Source organism: Nannobrachium achirus, assembly GCF_963921795.1.
Source record: "Nannobrachium achirus genome assembly, chromosome: 21".
Classification (NCBI taxonomy): Eukaryota; Metazoa; Chordata; class Actinopteri; order Myctophiformes; family Myctophidae; genus Nannobrachium; species Nannobrachium achirus.
This window is the reverse complement of record NC_137828.1, coordinates 18,422,427-18,440,664: the sequence shown is the minus strand read 5'-3', so window position 1 is coordinate 18,440,664 and position 18,238 is coordinate 18,422,427. Positions and strand designations below refer to the sequence as shown.

Sequence of the window (18,238 nt, the reverse complement as noted above, 5' to 3'; positions counted from 1 at the left end):
GAGGTTGTCGATCTGCTATTTTTAAAATGTGGATCTTTTCCCCTACAGTACGTGTGAAATGCCCCAAATAAGGCTGCCAGGTAGACTTTAATCATCCTTGCATTCATCCATCCATCTTCAACCGCTTATCCAGAATAGGGTCGCGGGGGTAACAGTTCCGACAGAGATTTAACTTCCCCCTGGGGGATCCCAGAGGCGTTCCCAGGCCAGTGTAGAGATATTAATCCCTCCCATCTGGTCCTTGGTCTGCCACGGGGTCTCTTCCCAGTGGGACGTGCATCGAGGACCTCCCTAGGGAGACGCTCGGGAGGCATCCACACTAGATGCCCGAACCACCTACTGTATAAGCTGGCTCCTTAGGCTTATCATGAGACCACAGAGTACTGAGAGTAGGGATGGGACGAAATGAAAATGTCATGTCACGATTATTGTGACCAAGGAAATTGCGATTTACGATATTATCGCAATAATCAAAATATCCATTATCCTGGGGGAGGAACATTTGCCAAAAAATAGCCGATCTACAAGCTCACAACGTGTCGCAACGCGTGTGAACTTGTAGATCGGCAATTTTTTGGCAGAGACATTTGATAGAGAGTGAAAAAAAATAATCAAGTACGTCATTTCCAGGTCGTTTTACTAAATATAGAGGGTTTAAGTTGTACCGGATATGCAGCTCTGCAAATAGAGGGTGAATTGATCCCAGTGCATGACAGAGGACGATATCACGATAAATTAAATCTCCACAATACGATTATCGTGAGTGTTTTTTTATCACGATAAACGATAATATTGCTTATCGTCCCATCTCTAATCTAGCTCCCCATAAACACTTCCAAAACCCACCCATGCAAATTGTCCCAGACCCCCCCAAAAACTACTACTTTGGCCCCGTGCAAATTGACAGGCGTGAAATTAATTCCCCCAAAAAAGCTTGTTGAACGCAGACAGACAGCAGAGCAGAACCAGCCCCGATGGTCCAGACCCTTTTTGTGTTGGAATAAAAGCGACATTTCAATAGAAACCCAGAGAATACGCAGCCACGTTTTTTAACCACTTTCAACATGGCCTTCCTATTTTGGGCATGTTCATTATTAAGAAAACATTTTCTGAAATGGCCAATATAGCAGATCTATAACTGCTGCATTCATGAGCTCAACAGATGGTCTATTTACACTATTTGTCGTATGACAAAGTGTATAGGGTTTAAAGTTATACCATGTAACTTTTTTTATAAAACAAATCTTAAAATTGTCCTAACTGTTAAATCGCTAAAGTTTTAGAACACCCACTCCGTTATTTTCAGCTTCTAAAGCCTTCTCTTTATATGTTTTCTATGAGCCGTGAGGGGGGGAGAATTTCGCGGCAAAATTGCGTCATCACACTACCGGCCAATCACAGCGAGGGTTATACACTGCCGGCCAATCACAGCGCATCTTGAAGTGGGGTCGCTATGGCGGCCATATTTGTAGTCGCCCGTGTGTCTCTATGCTCAAAAGGTAACCTCGCCTACCAGGCAGGGTGAAGGAGTCCGTTTCTCCGGAATGCCTGAACGCACAGGAACCAGGGGCCCCTCTAAAGATAGATCTCGGCGAGGTGGAGGCAGACGAGGTGGAGGCAGACGCGAAAAACGGCCGAAAGACTCGGACGCGACCGCGGTTTGCTATAGGGCTACTGACCACTAGTTGAGCATCTTACACAGTATAGCTTTAAGTGGTCAATGTGACAAAACATAGGGCCACCATAGGGCACCCATTCTCACTTCCCTTTATGCCACACAGTGCACTGCACATTCACACGTACAGTATATGTGTGCACACGCACGCACACACGTTGATCCCCAAGGTAGGGCGACTGGGGGCTACAGACTGATCCTCGGCAGATATGACCTAGTTTCTATTCAAGCCCCCCCCCCCCCCCCCTTCTCTCTCTTTGTTAAACTCAGTGGTGGAGGAGACCTCCACTGCCAGTGGGGAACAAAAGAACATGGAGCCTTGGAAAAGACTGACCCTCCCTGCTGCCTGCTTGGATACAACCAACCAACCAACCAACCAACCAACCACCCCCCCAAAATACTGCTGTGTTCATCTTCCACAACAGCCTCCGTAACGCTGAGAAACCCCTCTTATTCACTGTCATGGGCGACAGGGGCGTCAATTGGGTATGGCAGGGGTATGCAGCTGCCATACCCTGGGTCCAGGGGGGAAAATACAATTTACTTTTAAATATAGATCCATGAATGTCTCTTTGTCTATCTGTGCTGGATATTATGTTGTTAAATTACAGTAAAATAACTACAAATGCAAAATGTTACAAAATGGTCACTTTAACAAGGTATTATAATTATATTCTCCACACTTTTATTCTCCCCAACTGTTGCAAAGGTATGGCAACATGACTGGTGTCTTGCACATGCGCCTTCACCAGTCATGTTGCCATACCTTAGCTTTTTCTGAACTGACGCCACTGGTGGGCGGCAGTGGCTCGGGGGAAGAGAAGCTGCCATTAGAACACGGAGGGTTCCCTAAAGTTTCCCAGTTCGATCCCGGGCTCCCCCAGAGTTAGTGTCGAAGAGTCCTTGAGCAAGACTCTGAACCCCTATAGTTGCTCCTGATGAGCAGGTTGGTTGCCTTGCATGGTTTGCTCCGATATCGGTGTGTGAATGTGTGTGTGAATGGGTGAATGTAATGCACAATCTATGTAAAGCGCCTTGGATAAAGGCGCTATACAAATGCACAATTTATTCACTGTTTCTAGGTCTCCACTCGGCACAACTGCAGATAGGAGTGGGCAGACTCTACATTAGAGTTGTCAAACGGATGGATGGCTGGATGGGTGGACGGATATAGAGGTTAATTTCCCCCCACCCATCCCATCAAGGGAATGTCTGCGGATTGGGGGGGGATTATCTGTCCTGAATGCTGATGCTGTCTGCGAGGGTTCGATATTATTATCTCTGCGAATGGCTTTGTCTCCAATAGGCACTGTACGAACACCAAGCGAACACCCACTTATAAGCAAGGTAGAGAAGAAGTCTTGCTTCAGAGCTTTGGGAACTTTACACAACAGTCCTGAAAGACAAGGACATCAGGAAGTGTGAACAGCCACATCGGCGTGGACAGCAGTTCTGCGGTTCTATGTCGAATTAATATAGCCATGCCCTAAACTAAAGCATAACATACGTTATGTTCTATTTGTCTATTTGTCTATTGTCCCCGCCAGGCCGAAGGAGAGGCCGCGACGATGTTTTTCCCCCTGTCCGTCCGTCTGTGTGTGTACAGATGATCACCGCTGGACCGATTGGCGTGAAACTGTGCACGCACACACTCCCCTGGATGCCAGAGAAGAACCTCTCCCTCAATTGTTTCACATTGCCCATTGGCTTATTTTGCAAAACAGTTTTTGATATTACTCCTTCAGATTTTGTCCAAACATCACATAAATCAGAACACATCGCTCTACAATCATGAGACTGACTTCTACTACCAAGCCTGGCAGAAAGCTGTGCTCCGAGGAGCACATCTTTCTAGTTCTAAATGGGACCATAATTCATATATGAACATCATGTGCTATTGAAGAAGACATAAGCTCATTAAGAACATCTACTGAAGTAATAACAACAAGGTGAAAAATAGCGTCATTTTCCCTTTGACTCCCATAGGACCCAACTTATTTTGCAACCATAGGACCCAACTGGGCACAAAAGCCCAATTCATGGACGAGTGGCAGACGAGGATTTAACCACTTAAATCCTATATGCTTAACCCCCAGGGCGCTATACTAGGCCCCTTTATGATTTTGGTAACTAAGCCTTACCTAAAACGGAGACCTCCGTCTTAGCGTTTTTTTAAATCAGCCGCTGTCTACCGTTCGATTGAGCCTCGGGTGCTAATAGTTGCTAGGAGACTAAATAACCCAGAAAACAAAACATCCGTTCCCCATCCAGTCCCATTTCCTCGGGTTCTAGGTTTCCACAGCGTCACATGGCCCCGCCCGCATGAATGTGTGAGCTGCTCGGGCGGAGCGAAAACAACAAGGAAGCCAAAACCTGCTGCTCGTTCACACACCGTAAGGGTGTAGAAAGCACCGCGACGAATCGTAGCACACGCACGGCAGTGTGCAGTCTGTGCACGTGTGAGATCGTCCTCCAAAAACACAGTAAAAACACTAAAAATGATGGCACAGAAGCGACTAATAGTGCTAAAACAGATATCTCCGTTTTAGGCATAGAAGAGGAAGTGAACCAGCACCGTGGCTCCTTACCTGCATGTGTTCCGTGGAGCTGCTGCTAAGGTCGTCCCCGGACTCGGAGTCGTTCCGGAGCTTGTTGTCGGAACCCTCCCCCGCCGTCAGGTCACCCGAAGAAGAGGGGGTCTTGTCGCTGTCCGGGCTCCTGTTGTTGTGGTGGAGGAGGAGGTGGTGGTCGCTGGCGGATTTGGGCGGAGGCGGCGAGTCGGCCCGCGTCCGCGGCAGCGTGGAGTTGTGGAGGTGGTGGTTGTGGTTGTTGTTGTGCAGGAGGACCAGCTCGGCCACCACCTTGCAGTGCTGAGGACTGCTGCCCACGTTCTGGTTGGCGTCCCTGGCGGTCCCCAGAGCGGGCGGTGTGACGCGGTCCGAGGAAGGCGACGGCGTGGAGGAGGAGGGGGGCGGCGGATGGCGGCCGAAGCTGGACATCTCCTGCTGCGGCGCCGGCGGCGGCCGGTTGAGGTTCTCGTCGGACGCCCGGCAGATCTCCAGCACCGTGGGCTTGGCCCGCGGCACGGGCGGCTTCGGGGGGGGCAGGAGCGCCCGCCGCACCTCCTTGACGTACTGGGCTGGCACGTAGAAGGCCTGGGTGGAGGTAGGGGTGGAGGGGCGATATGGAAAAATGACAATATCAGGATATTTTTCCAAGCGGTATCACAATATACCAGGGGCAGGGTTCCCACACATTTTTACCAATTAATTTCCAAAACATTTCCAGAATATTTAACCCAATTTCCAGGACTATATCACAATAATTCAGCTCAATAACAGGTCGCTTACTCCTATGCGCAATGCCCAAAGACAGGTAGTGTATGCCAGTGGTTCTCAACCTTTTCAGGCCGTGACCCCCGAAATAATCATGTTTTAACTGGGGACCCGGCACCCTGACGAGCACTAAGAGTTGAGGAATTCTTTTATAATACTGTTCTATTGTGATGTCATGTTGTCATGTCATGGATTAGTCCCATTTCTCATATTCCCTCCTGATTGGCTACGATTGCCTTCTAAAGTTTGTGTATAAGATGTGATGGTCGCTTATCTCCCGATTAGGGAGTCTTACTGGTTCTTCCAAATGACTTGACAGTAGGCTACAACAACCACCTCTACAAGGTAACAAAAACTAAAAGAAAAATCGAACCTCTGTTCGAAGTGGAGCTGTGTGTGTGTGTGTGTGTGTGTGTGTGTGTGTGTGTGTGTGTGTGTGTGTGTGTGTGTGTGTGTGTGTGTGTGTGTGTGTGTGTGTGTGTGTGTGTGTGTGTGTATTGCAGTTGATGCTCAGGGCAGGCTAGACTCAACAGCACCTCTCTGGTCACCCAGGGTTACTACATACAGGCTACATACAGACCCACAGACCCACCCACCCACCCACATACCCACATACCTACACACACGGCCACGTATAGGGGAGCTTGTGTTCCACACAGCTCCAAAAAGGAGTAACAGACCATTTAGACCAGTGGTCCTCAATGTGGGGTCCAGGGACTCTCTGGGTTCCTTTTGGGAGGTTTAAATTGACCCTTTCAAGTATGTAACTCTGACAGTATACAAATGAAACCAAAAGGACCCTTACGGGTCCATTTAGAGTTAAGGGGAGACCTTGACATTTTAAAGTTTGAGAACTACTGATGTAGACCAAAATGCAGGTTTAAATTAATTCTGCAATGAATCTCTGTATTAACAATTCAACAGGATTATTTATAAGGCTCCCTCATTTTATCATGATATATACGATATCTCTGAAAAGGCATATCACGGAGACATTGAATAGTCTCAACGATATTTATCACCATATCACCCAGACCTACCTTGGTGCCCTCCTCCTTTCTGACCTGCCACCAGTCCTCGTTGGTCTTCCTGACCAGCATGTAGCACTCGCCCTGGCGGATGGTCACCATCTTGTCCTTGGCCTTGTACTCGTAGTCGAACTCCACCTCGATGTAGACCTGGCCGGGGGCGATGGCGGGCAGTAGACCCTCCCTGTCCACCATGATGATGGCTCCTCCGACCGATCCTTCCAACTCGGGACTCCTCGGAATGTTCAGCGACTGAGCAACGGAGGGATCTTCATCTCCCAACTAGAGAACCAGTGGACTATCAACTGCAGGAGATGGAAGAGAGACAAGAAATGTTTCAGTTAGACATAGTCAGGGAACCACCGGCCTAAAAGCTCAAGGAATAGGGTTGAACCTGTGATGTCATGCCGTAGTTTTATCTATTAGTTTGGTCATTAAGGTCCACAGAATGAGAGGTCTGCTCTGCCGGAAAACATTCCTTGGGCTAAAAGTGGCCCCACAAAACTGTGAAAAGTGATGATTCATCAAAAGAAAAGTGAAAAAAAAGTGATGACTCATCACTTGATGAATCATCACTTTTCACAGTTGTGGGGCCATTTTTAGCCCAAGGAATGTTTTTTTCATGCAAAACAAATGCTTGAATGGATTCAGAATCATAAGAACCCCTAGTTTGACCCCACAAATGCTACTTTTTTAAATATTTTTCTTTTCCTGTATAGTGGAGTCAATGGGACAGTGAATATACAATGGCCATAACTTTTTTTTGCAATGTTTCCAGAAGAGCAGACCTCTCATTCTGTGGACCTTAATGACCAAACTAATAGAGATACAACTGAAATAAAAAGTACGACATCACAGGTCATCTCACATTTTGGGTGACTGGGTCCCCGCCCCCGGCTAACAAACACATTCTTTCCACAATACAGTAATAAGGCAGAAGCCCTTGAGCACAAATTCTGAGACGATGAACGTGAACACACACACATACCAGAGCACTCCAACACACCGCCATTCCATGTGACTCACTCAACACACACAGGTTAACCTCCCCTGTCTCTCAATCGCACCGTATATTACTCAACTAATTGCTCGTAAACCACAACCTGCCACAGCCACAATGCAGACAGCCTACAGTTAAGTCACACTGTGACCCGACCCGACCGCCAGACATGGGAACAGCCCCGGGGCACCGCCTCCCCTCTCCTCACCACAGACCACAACAGAGCGTCAACACAGATTGCTGTGCTGGTAACATATATGACCGCACAGGAGGATATCCAAGACAGTAATCTTATCTGACCCCTTTGCTGCAAAGCCTCCATGTGGCAATGGCAACGACGCATCCCCACGCACCGCTCCTACGTGGGGCTCCAGTAACACTAGGAGAGACACTGGACTGGACCTTACAATCTTTCACAGATAGCATCCTAAATATTACTTCCGGTTTCTCTTCTTCTTCCACCGGGGGGTGAACCGGTTCAGTTATTTTTCCCCTGCCTAATATTGAACCAGTTCAAAGTAGGGCATTCACCAAATATTCGAATATTCGAATATCAAAGTCACTATTCGACGTTGTTCACCGAAGTCGAATATTCTCTTTTTTTTTTTTTTTTTTATTGTTTTCTCTTTAAAACATATTTATAAAGCTTGGCTAGATAGGAAGTCATAAGAATGAGTCGTCAATGCCCCTGGTGGATGAATTTGTTAATGCTCTATACCAGGGGTTCTCAAACCTTTTTAGGCCGCTACCCCCAAAATAAACATATATGAACTGGGGACCCCCACCCTGACAAGCACTTGGAATTGTAGGTATTACATTTAATGTGACTCTGTTCCGCAGATAAATATTGTGAAAATAGCTGCGAGGCGTTGTGAGCATGTAGATCGGCTAATTTCACAATGTTCGCCTCTTGCTTACTTAATATTTGACAGTTTGGCCAGTCCTGTCGAATATTCGACTATTCGAATACTTTGAGGTCGAATAATTCGAAAACTAAAAATCACTATTCCTGAATGCCCTAGTTCAAAGTGTTTCCACTGAAAATGAATTGGTTCAGAACCCTAAAAGTTGGTCCGGAACGGGAACCAAAAAATGGCCGCCGGTTCTGTGAAAGCACCAAGGTTCCAAGAATCTAGAATGGAACCAGTTGTAGTTATTTTGGTGAAATGGAGCCTACAGCCCTGCATTGCAGAATTACTCAACCATATTGAGTATGCCATATTCATTGAAACAGCCGGGAGGGACCCATTTGTGGGTCGCGGACTACTTTTTTATGGGTCCCTTCGTTTTGGTTTCCTACATTTTGTTTTTAATTATTATTATATTTCAATACATTTTCAATAAACATTCACAAAAAAGGCTATTTTTTTTCACGAATTAAAAACAAAATTCTATGTTTTTTCAGTAATTTCATGAAGAAATCAATGTAAAATCTAAGACATTCCATAAATTAGAACACAAAAGAAGTAGTGAAACAGCAGATCTACAAGCTCACATTGCGGCATAAAGCGACATATTGTGAGCTTTTAGATCTACTGTTTTCACCAGTTTTGGTCCCGGGCAAACATCTAATCTCACTTTTGGGTCACAAGCTAAAAGGTTTGGGAACCACTGCTAGAGTAGAGGGTTCAAAAGCTAGAGCTGGGACCTTAAACTCCCTTCCCAATATGTGCATTTTTCTCCTGACAAACAGCCCGCCTCTGTGAAGGAGCCCGAGGCTCCTCTCCCATGTCCCCGATGGTTGTGTTTTGGGTATGAGAGAGAGAGAGTGGATGGCCTGTCATTGATTTATCTGTCAGAGAGAATTCCCTTGACGTTTAATCTACAAACCCCCGCCCCCTCATACAGGGAGGGTACACCCCACCACTACTACCATGGAAGAGGAGCCGCGACTCTCTCTCTCATATCAAATTCTCTTTCTTCTTGCCTTAAATAGCAGTCGGCCGTCCGTCCCGCTGGGGGGGGGGGGGGGGGGGGGGTCAGTGCGAGCAGGTGCTTTTAGCGAGGCGTGAGAACACACAATCTATAAGGGGATCCCTGATCCCTCCTCGTGCTAAACGAATATGTACACAGAATACCAGAAGAGTCGCCGGAAAGAAACTCGCCTGGGCTGATGGTTTATGCCTTTTGATTGATTGATTGAGGTATTTATTAGATGTTTTGGATAGGAAAAGGTACAGTTTCATGACAGTACAGTTCACTGGTACAATGTCAACTAAAAGGAAACTCGGGTAAGGCAAGGCTTGTTTGTTATTTTCCATTGAGATCCTTAATATCCCTATATAACTCATATATAACTCGGTTAAACGGTTAAACCTAACCTTATTCCTAACCTTAACCTCAGTAAAACGGTGCCCAAACCTAACCCTATTACTAACCTTAACCTCAGAAAGATATGTGTAATCCTAAAGTTATTTCTAACCTTGTTCTCAGTAAAACAAATACTAAAATAAAAATCTTGGCGAGACTCTACCGGTTACCTGTACACACACACACACACACACACACACACACACACACACACACACTAATCCTCAGAGTGAGAGACAGACAGTCACGCAGTGGTGGAAAAAGTACTCAGATGTTTTACTTAAGCAATAGTATCAATACTGCAATATAGAAATACTCTGTTACAAGTAACAGTCCGGAATTCAAAATGCACCCGAGTAAACGTATGAAAGTATTGGCATCAAAATGTACCAACAAAAAAATACAAAATGTTAGAAATGTTTGAAAATAGCAGATCTACAAGCTCACAACGCGTCGCATCGCGACGCATTGTGAGCTCGTAGATCAGCTATTTTCAAAAAGCCAAGGTATAAATTAGGGCTATAGTGGTTTATGTATGTTTTATAATATTATAATTTATATCTGCAAAGTAACAAGTTTTCAAATAAATGTAGTGGAGTAAGAGTACAACCAGGGCAGGAATTTCACAGAGGCCATGAAGGCCATGGCCACCGTTGCCCCTCAGTTTGGCCTTGTGCCCCTCAAACCAATGGCATGCCCTGAGGCCACAGTGGCCTTAATGCCCCAGCTGACTGTATCACTTTCTCATCTGTCTCTTTCTTGTCAATATGTAGACAGTAGACTCTGGAGTCTTTCTTGTCATGTAGACACCAGTGTATTTTCCCCATCTTTAAACCAATCCAGTGACTTTCATTGGTGCAGGGCTGAGCATCAGATTATAAATACCATCAGTTATCTATTTCACTGCAGATTAGGTTATCATCCCTAACCCTTAAATTCAACAAATTCTTTCAAAATCTTGTCTTATGTTATGGCCTTCCTGCCCTGGCATTTGGCCTTTGTGCCCTAAAAAAAATGGACAACACCAAAGGCAAAGTGGCCTTGCCCCTAAAATGACGAAATGCCAGGCCTGAGTACAACATTTGGATCCGAGATGTAGTAGAGTAGAAGTAAAAGTATTGGAAATTGGAAATACCGGTAGTCAGGTAAAGTACAAACACGTCAAAATGTTACTTAGGTACAGTTTACTTTACACCACTGCAGTCACGACACCCAGAATAGATGTGAGTTGGTTCGGAGAAGGACTTCAGGGGCCAAAAGAAGTGAGAGTGAGAAACCAAGAGAGAACATGACAATTGTAAATGAGGAGCGTGTAATGGTCCAAAGTGGTTTCTATTTTATCCGTTCCAAGAGCATGACACACACTGACAGACACAGACACACACACTGTGCATTATGTAACTCCTGGGCTTTTGTGTGTGTGTGTGTGTGTGTGTGTGTGTGTGTGTGTGTGTGTGTGTGTGTGTGTGTGTGTGTGTGTGTGTGTGTGTGTGTGTGTCGTACTGTCTGAGAGTACACTGGGCCTGTCCCAGCAGAACTAATGTGATGTCAAATTGAAACCAAATCTCCAGGAATCTCACTTTCTCTGTGTGTATCAGAGGACAGTAGACTGAAAGAACACTGATTTATTCAGTCACAAATTCACAATCATGCGAAGTGAGTCGTGTGTGTGTGTGTGTGTGTGTGTGTGTGTGTGTGTGTGTGTGTGTGTGTGTGTGTGTGTGTGTGTGTGTGTGTGTGTGTGTGTGTGTGTGTGTGTGTGTGTGTGTGCGCGCGCGCGTGTGAGTGGGAAATTAGGGGTGGGCGATATGGAAAAATACACTATCACAATATTCTTCCAAGCTTTATCATGATATCACGATTCTTTTTCATGTTGGTTTTTATGGTTATTTCTCAAGTTACTTAACAGTACAACCACCTACTACTGTAGGTAACAAAAACTAAAAGAAAAAAAACAGACCATTTAGACCAGGGGTCCTCAAACTGTGGTCCAGGCAGGGACTAAATTGACCCTTACAAGTATGTAACTCTGAAAGTATAAATACAACTGGACCCGTAAGGGTCCATTTGGTTTCATTTATATCACCATATACACCATTTGATCACCATATCGCCCACCCCTAGGGAATCAATCACACATCCTCTTATGTTTCCAGTCTGCTATACAGTAATCCCCCCCTCTCCCTCCAACACAGTTCACACTCCCACCAGGTGTGAAGTCTGCAGACCGGTTGTCTCCAAAAGGGTCCATCGGGCACCTGTGATGACTAGTGCTATAGCACAGTGTTTCTCAACCACTGTGCCTGGGGACCTTTGGTGTGCCCCTGAGAAGGGTCAAGTGGGGAGGCTCTCTCCATTCCGACATGTCGCCACTCCGAAATGGACTTCTTATTGTCGGAGTGGCGACACTCCCATGGGCCTAAGGTTTAGGGTTAGGGGTAGAGATAGGGTTAGTGTCGGAATGGAGACATGTCGGAAAGGAGACATGTCGGAGTGGAGAGACTGACCCGGTCAAGTGTGCCCCTTGAAACTGCTTGAAAGCCAGTATTGTATTTATCATTTTAAAAATGATTTCAACTAGTGAAAACAGCCGATCTACAAGCACACAACGCGAGGCGTTGCGTGCTTGTAGATCTGCTGTTTTCACTACTGTTGTGCGACGGCCTTGTATGATGAAGTAGGGCTTTACTTTGCGAAGAAACGTTACGTACAAATTTGAAACTTGGAAATACAAGGTTTCTTCCCGACAGTGACGATATTTACACCCCCGTATTATGTTGGTGTGCCCATGGATTCTTGGGACATGAAAAGTGTTGCCCGTGCAGAAAAAAGGTTGAGAGAAACACTGCCGTAGCACATCATTGGCAAACAGTCTCAACCTGCTGCTGATGTGACTGAGCAAGAGTTGAGCAAAGTCACGCGTCTGCGTGACTGTACGGCTACTGTGCGTTGTGTCCGTTCGCATAAAGGACAAAGAATATTAAGAGTGACATCACGTCAGTGCGGTGCACTGTCCCCGCTATGGGAGCGTGAGAGATTGTCACCACAGAAACACTCCCGACTAATCTGTTCATTAGATAGGCCTATCTGTTGAGTCTAAGCCTGGACTGGGTGCCATTTTCACACCAGTTGGAATCTGAAAGTGGAGGCACTTGTGTCTAAGATTAAAGTTCCAAAAAAGAAGTATACCCAACAACTGTTCGGCACGACAAGGATTGGAAGCGTTGTCGAGAGACCTTGGTTGTTAAAATGGTACATCAGGCAAAGAGCAGTGGCTGATTTATGATATGATATGAAATTAACAGTACAACTATAATTATTATTTGAACGTCAATATTAACTGCTAAACTGGCTCAATTTTTCATAATGAAGAACACGTTGATGGCATGCCTGATGTGAAGTCTGATGCTCATACAGGGAAATAGCTTCAGAAACTTGAACATTAAGACGTTCCAGAATATTCATTTAGACCGGAGACAAGACTAAGCAGCTCAAGATGCTGAGGTTCGTTGGAGGCATTTCAACTTAATTTTAGGAACTCTCTTCATGGGAATTTTACATAAACATCCATCTAATCTGTCGATATCAATCATCTGTCCATGATCTGTAAAACCCCAGGAACGTTTTCAGAGGGCAGACAGAGGCAGTTACATGGCTCAAGATCAAACATTACATCATCGAACTTGGCCCGGGGGCCTGGCGTTTGAGTCACCCCGCTCTTTGGCATTAACCAGTACCATTAACGATAAATTCAGATGGACTTCTCGGACGCAGTACAGCTCAGAGTTAACAAGTCAAAATCTCCAGCTTTCTTTGGGGTTTCGTTTCCCCGCTCTAATCTGGCACTGTGTATTTATATATTTCTGTGGAAGGCTGACAAGAGAGAGGACCACCAGACAGTGAATTCCATTGTAAACGAATCCCCCCCCCCCCCTCTCTCTCTCTCTACTCTCTGCGTGTACTGTAGCCAGAACAAAGTGAATTCTCAGAGGAGCCCTCGGCCAACTTGTTGCTCTATGAAAACCATAAGTGTGCCACACAGTCAGACGCACAGTGGCTGCTCACAACAGGACTGAACAGGTTGGCGTTACTCCGGATTATACGTCGCTAGGAAACTGGAAAAGAGATTTGTCATTGTAGTCAGTTTTGATTTATGTTTACATGCCTTGTTCTCTCCTGTACGTTTGGCAGCTATATCATTGTGAAATGAACTAACTAAACAACTAAAACAAAGCTTGTGATTATGGTTTTAAGAATATAACAGTACAGATTGCCCTTTACCAGACTCCCAAATCATGTACAGAGAGATAGTGAGAGATGGTATTGGGGTCTCAATAAAATCTGTAATGTTTGAGTCTGTTGCAGTCAGCCAGCCTTCATTAAACAGGTTACCATTTCATGTGACTGGCAAGAATATTCCTATCTCATACACTACACAAGGGGTCTTCTACAGGGGGTCCGGGACGCTTAGGGGGTCCTCAGAGTTACTAAAAGGGGGTCCTCCAAATCTCCCAATCCTTTTTGAGCGGTGGTTACACCGTCTCCTATACGTGGCCGTGTGTGTATGCGTGCGTGTGTGTGTGCGTGTCTGTATGTAGCCTGAAGTACCTTTTTTGACCACACATGTTAAGGGAGGGGCGCTGTTGTTAAGGCCAGGCCAGACACACACACACACACACACACACACACACACACACACACACACACACACACACACACACACACACACACACACACACACACACACACACACACACACACACACACACACACACACACACACACACACACAGGCACCCCCCCCCCCCCCCCCCCACGACCACCGCTCAGTTCACACGGGTGTGATTTTATATTAACAACTTAAACCCTAATGTCCATTTTCTGAGAATGTTAGCCAAAAACAGCAGATCTTTAAGCTCACAACACCTCGCAGCTCAAGGCGTTGTGAGCTTGTAGATCGGCTATTTTTCGGCAAAGAGGTTTGGTGTAGAGGGGAAAAAGAGCAGACTAAGTACAGACTAGTGAAAGGTCAAGTTTAGTAAGTAACGACGGTTCAAGTGGTTATAAATATTAGAGAACACACATTGACAAGAATCCAAAATACACAGATGATCGTGCTGTCAAACAATGAATATGGACTGAAAACGTTGAAGACCCCTGCACTACACAGTATAATAATTCTACCACTAATCGGCCTCTTAATTGCAAATGAGACAACTATTAACTAGCTCTATATAATCCCGGTCTTCTGGGATCACGACCTGCAGCTTTTTGTCCCCCACTCTCCAGCAGCCACTGAAATACCGTGAGATTGTGAGTGTCTTTGTCCCTGTGCTTCATTCAAAACACATGTCGCCATGGCTGCGTGCCAAGCATGAGCATCCATTCCAACATGTGTGAGTGTCGTTGTGTGTCGCGTCTTCTTGCTGCATTTCCACTTATCTCTGACTGCCTCTATCTCAGGGGTCTTCAACGTTTTCAGGCCAAGGACCCCTTAGTCCAGAGAGAGATGAAGCAGGGACCCCCCGCAACCCATAGATACATATAGTTTCATCGTTTGACGGCACAATCATCAGTGTATTTGGGATTCACGTCAATTTGTGTTTTCAGATATTTAACCACTTGAACCGTCAATGCTTAACACAATTAGTGCCTCTTAATCTGAAAGTTGCTTGGTGCCGCGGTGCCACGCCGTTTCCTCCATAGGCCGCCGCTATTATTTTGAAGGGCCGGAAGGGGTTTGTTTTTGTTTTTTTGGATTATCACTTGACGGCAACGATTACGTCATCTAGTCACATGACAGTGTGGGCCCACAAGAGAACATGGCTGCGCCCACCTTTTGTGTACAGTATGGAAGAGTGGAGACCATCCTTTGTATAAGAATGTCCCTTTTGGAGAAAATGAAGTCTATTTATGGGCCTCTCAATGGATTTACTATGGAGGACGTTAACTTCGCGTGCACGCCCGACGTGTGTTGTAAACAAATCGCGGACATTGCCGATGCGGGCGGGACCGGAGCGACGTACAGTAAGTAATAATATCTTTACTGTATATACAGTAAGATTCACAGTCCTCACCGTCAACGGCGCCATGGTATTAACCCTTTCAATGACGGTGAGCGCCGTCAACAGCAGCAGAACAGTTAATCAACTTGACCTTTCACTCAGTACTTAGTCTGCTCTTTTTCCCCTCTACACCAAACCTCTTTTGTAGATCTGCTATTTTTGGCTAAAGTTCTCAGAATAAGGACACTAGGGTTGAAGTGGTTAATATAAAAAAGGAGAAACAAAAGATTCTATCACACAAAGATTTGGAGCCCCCCCTTGTAGTGACTCTGAGGACCCCCTAGGGGTCCCGGACCCCCTGTTGAAGACCCCTGCTCTATCTGCTGGTTACATTAAACATGAAGGCACAGTCAGTCTTCTATATGATGGGATGCAGAGGGAATACGGCAGGTCCTGTCGAAATTATGCAATGCAGGGGGAAAAGTATGACAGCAAATAACTAAAGCCTCGCCAACCGTGGGCTGAGCGGGCCAGGAATGCCTGGGCCAGGGGGCAGGGGCTGTCTTTCAGGGGGTAACTAAGGTGGGGGGCAGGGGACAAGACTGCAGAAACATAACAAAAGAGTTTAAATCCATATTCGTTGGCTGGCGACAAGGGGAGTGTGATTAGACTAGACAGACATCTCCAAATATTCCCACCAGGACTGACAAAGGCAGGATGTGCCTGAGACGCTGTATTGGTAAATACCCTGTTTAAAGGACAACTTCGTTTTTTTTACAACAAGGGTTCATATTTTAGATTGTAATTAGAGAAAAGAAAAGATGAGAGTTGAAATGTTTTCGTTTACCGCTTTCTATCATTTTTGTGATTTTAATGATGTTGATTTCAGTGGGTGGGGGCATGCGTACAAGTAGCTATGTCTTTTTAGACATAATAAGCCCATTAACAAGATGCACCACAATCTGTCATGGGTAGATGTGACTTATGGGGGCTAGTAGTGTTACTGTAAACAGTATTAAGGAAAACGCTGGCTTATTGTGTCTAAAAAGACATATTTAGTCACTTGTACGCATGCCTCCACCCACTAAAATCAAAATTTCTAAAATGGCTAAAACAATAGAAAGCAAAATGAAAACATTTTAACACTCATCTTTTCTATAATTACAATCTAAAATATGAATCCATGTTGAAAAAAAAACTAAAGTTGTCCTTTAACAAGAGAAACACACTGAAACGTTGCACTGCAGCCCTTGTTCACACACACACACACACACACACACACACACACACACACACCAAACAAAAAACAGATAATTAGCACAGCCAGAACCCAACACACATTATTGATTCCATCACGTGGTGGGGGGCGCTTCAATTGTACATAACAAGAACACAAAGTGTGCTTTAAAATGTCAGCTTTTTGCCAGACAACATTGCAGCAGGAATAAGCAGAGAGAGAGAGAGAGCGAGCGAGCACTGCTGCAGGTTCACTGCACTGGGATCCAGAAACAGAATCATGGCTCCTATCCAAACCAAACCAACCACCAAAGTAGCCCGGCGGGGGCAGACCTCCATTCAGAAACACCCCCCACTTAGAAACATCCCCGTTCAGAAATACCCCCACTGTCACTGAGGTTAGGGTTATGGTTTAGGTGACACCTACATTTAGAATAATGGAAGTCCAATCTTCTGAATGGCAATGTTTCTGAATGGAGATGTGTAACCCCACAAAGTAGCCCTCCTTCCTCGGTCTGTCTTGCAAGCGTGCATGCCTTGGCAACAACAAAAGTAGTAACACCAAACCAATAGCCTCCCAGTTCCAGAACAGAACAGAACAGTGACCATTAAATGACACAAAACGCACCGACCTTTCATAACGGGGGAAGCCGCAGCAGTCTTTCTGCCCCACGCCGCCCAGTGCAGTGCAGTGCAGTGCAGTGAGGAGGTTAAACCAAGTTGTTCTCCCTCCAAGTCGTTGAATAGAGACGGCCCGCTTTCAGAATAGTATAGAGGAGGAGAGCTTTTATTTCAGCCAGGCTGCACTGGTCACAGCACACGTACGAGCACACAGTCGTTCTCTTCGCAAATCCCCCGCCTCGCCTCGCCTGGTCTCTGCCGTCAGACAGACTGCTGCTGTTGTCGCTGTGACTGCGCGCTGCTCTGCTCTGGAGCAGCGGCGTCAGTTCACAAAAAGCTAAGGTATGGCAACATGACTGGTGTCTTGCACGCGCGCGAGACACCAGTCATGTTGCCATACCTTAGCAACAGGCACGATTGCAGTGCGTTTTATTGTTTCCCCCCTGTAGCCAAGGTATGGCAGCTGCCATAGCTTGCCATACCCAATTGACGCCTCTGCTCTGGAGGTGGGACGCTCGCGAACGAGTCGAGTCTTTCGAACGGCTCTTTGAAAAATGAACGAAGGGATCCGGTTCGCAGTAAAAAAATAAATAAAAAAAAAATCATAATAATAGGTCTCTCTCTAATTAAAAAAAAAATCAAATGCATTCATTATATGTTCTTATGTTAACTTGATGAACTCCATGGATTGACATCTAGACCTACTGCACATGTACATACAGTATGAAACAGAGCTGCTACCTTTAAATGCATTTTGAGAAAAAATAATGCTGTTATTTGTTCCAAAAGCTTTATACCCTTTTGATTGATTGATTGAAGAATTTGTTAGAAGTTTGCAATAGAAAAAAGTACAGTTTCATGACAGTACAAATCACTGGTACAAGGTCAACTAAAAGGAGATCCTAGAAAGCCGAGGCTTATTTCCACAGGAACCACACTTTAAGTATCTCATATAACATTGAAGGACAGACGGATAGAACATAGTACTTTATCTAGGATAATATCAGTTTCAAAAGCATATTGTATAT

General features: G+C 45.5%; 1 protein-coding gene across 5 annotated transcripts in view; it reads right to left on the bottom strand.

Moving 5' to 3' along the window:
* The window catches only part of LOC308307030 (rho GTPase-activating protein 12-like), a 173,038-nt gene extending 155,578 nt beyond the window's left edge, over positions 1-17,460 (bottom strand). For 4 of the 5 annotated variants that reach the window (XM_080752121.1, XM_080752123.1, XM_080752124.1 and 1 more), the window contains exons 1-3: positions 17,222-17,460; positions 6,051-6,343; positions 4,264-4,830 (exon numbers count right to left, since the gene is read on the bottom strand). In XM_080752121.1, coding sequence (XP_080608247.1) covers positions 4,264-4,830; positions 6,051-6,233 — 750 coding nt within the window. In that variant the 5' untranslated portion in view covers positions 6,234-6,343; positions 17,222-17,460. Of the gene's footprint in view, positions 1-4,263; positions 4,831-6,050; positions 6,344-17,217 lie in introns of all 5 variants that reach the window. The other variant, XM_080752122.1, reaches the window with a different exon arrangement.
* Between the last annotated feature and the right edge of the window lie 778 nt (positions 17,461-18,238).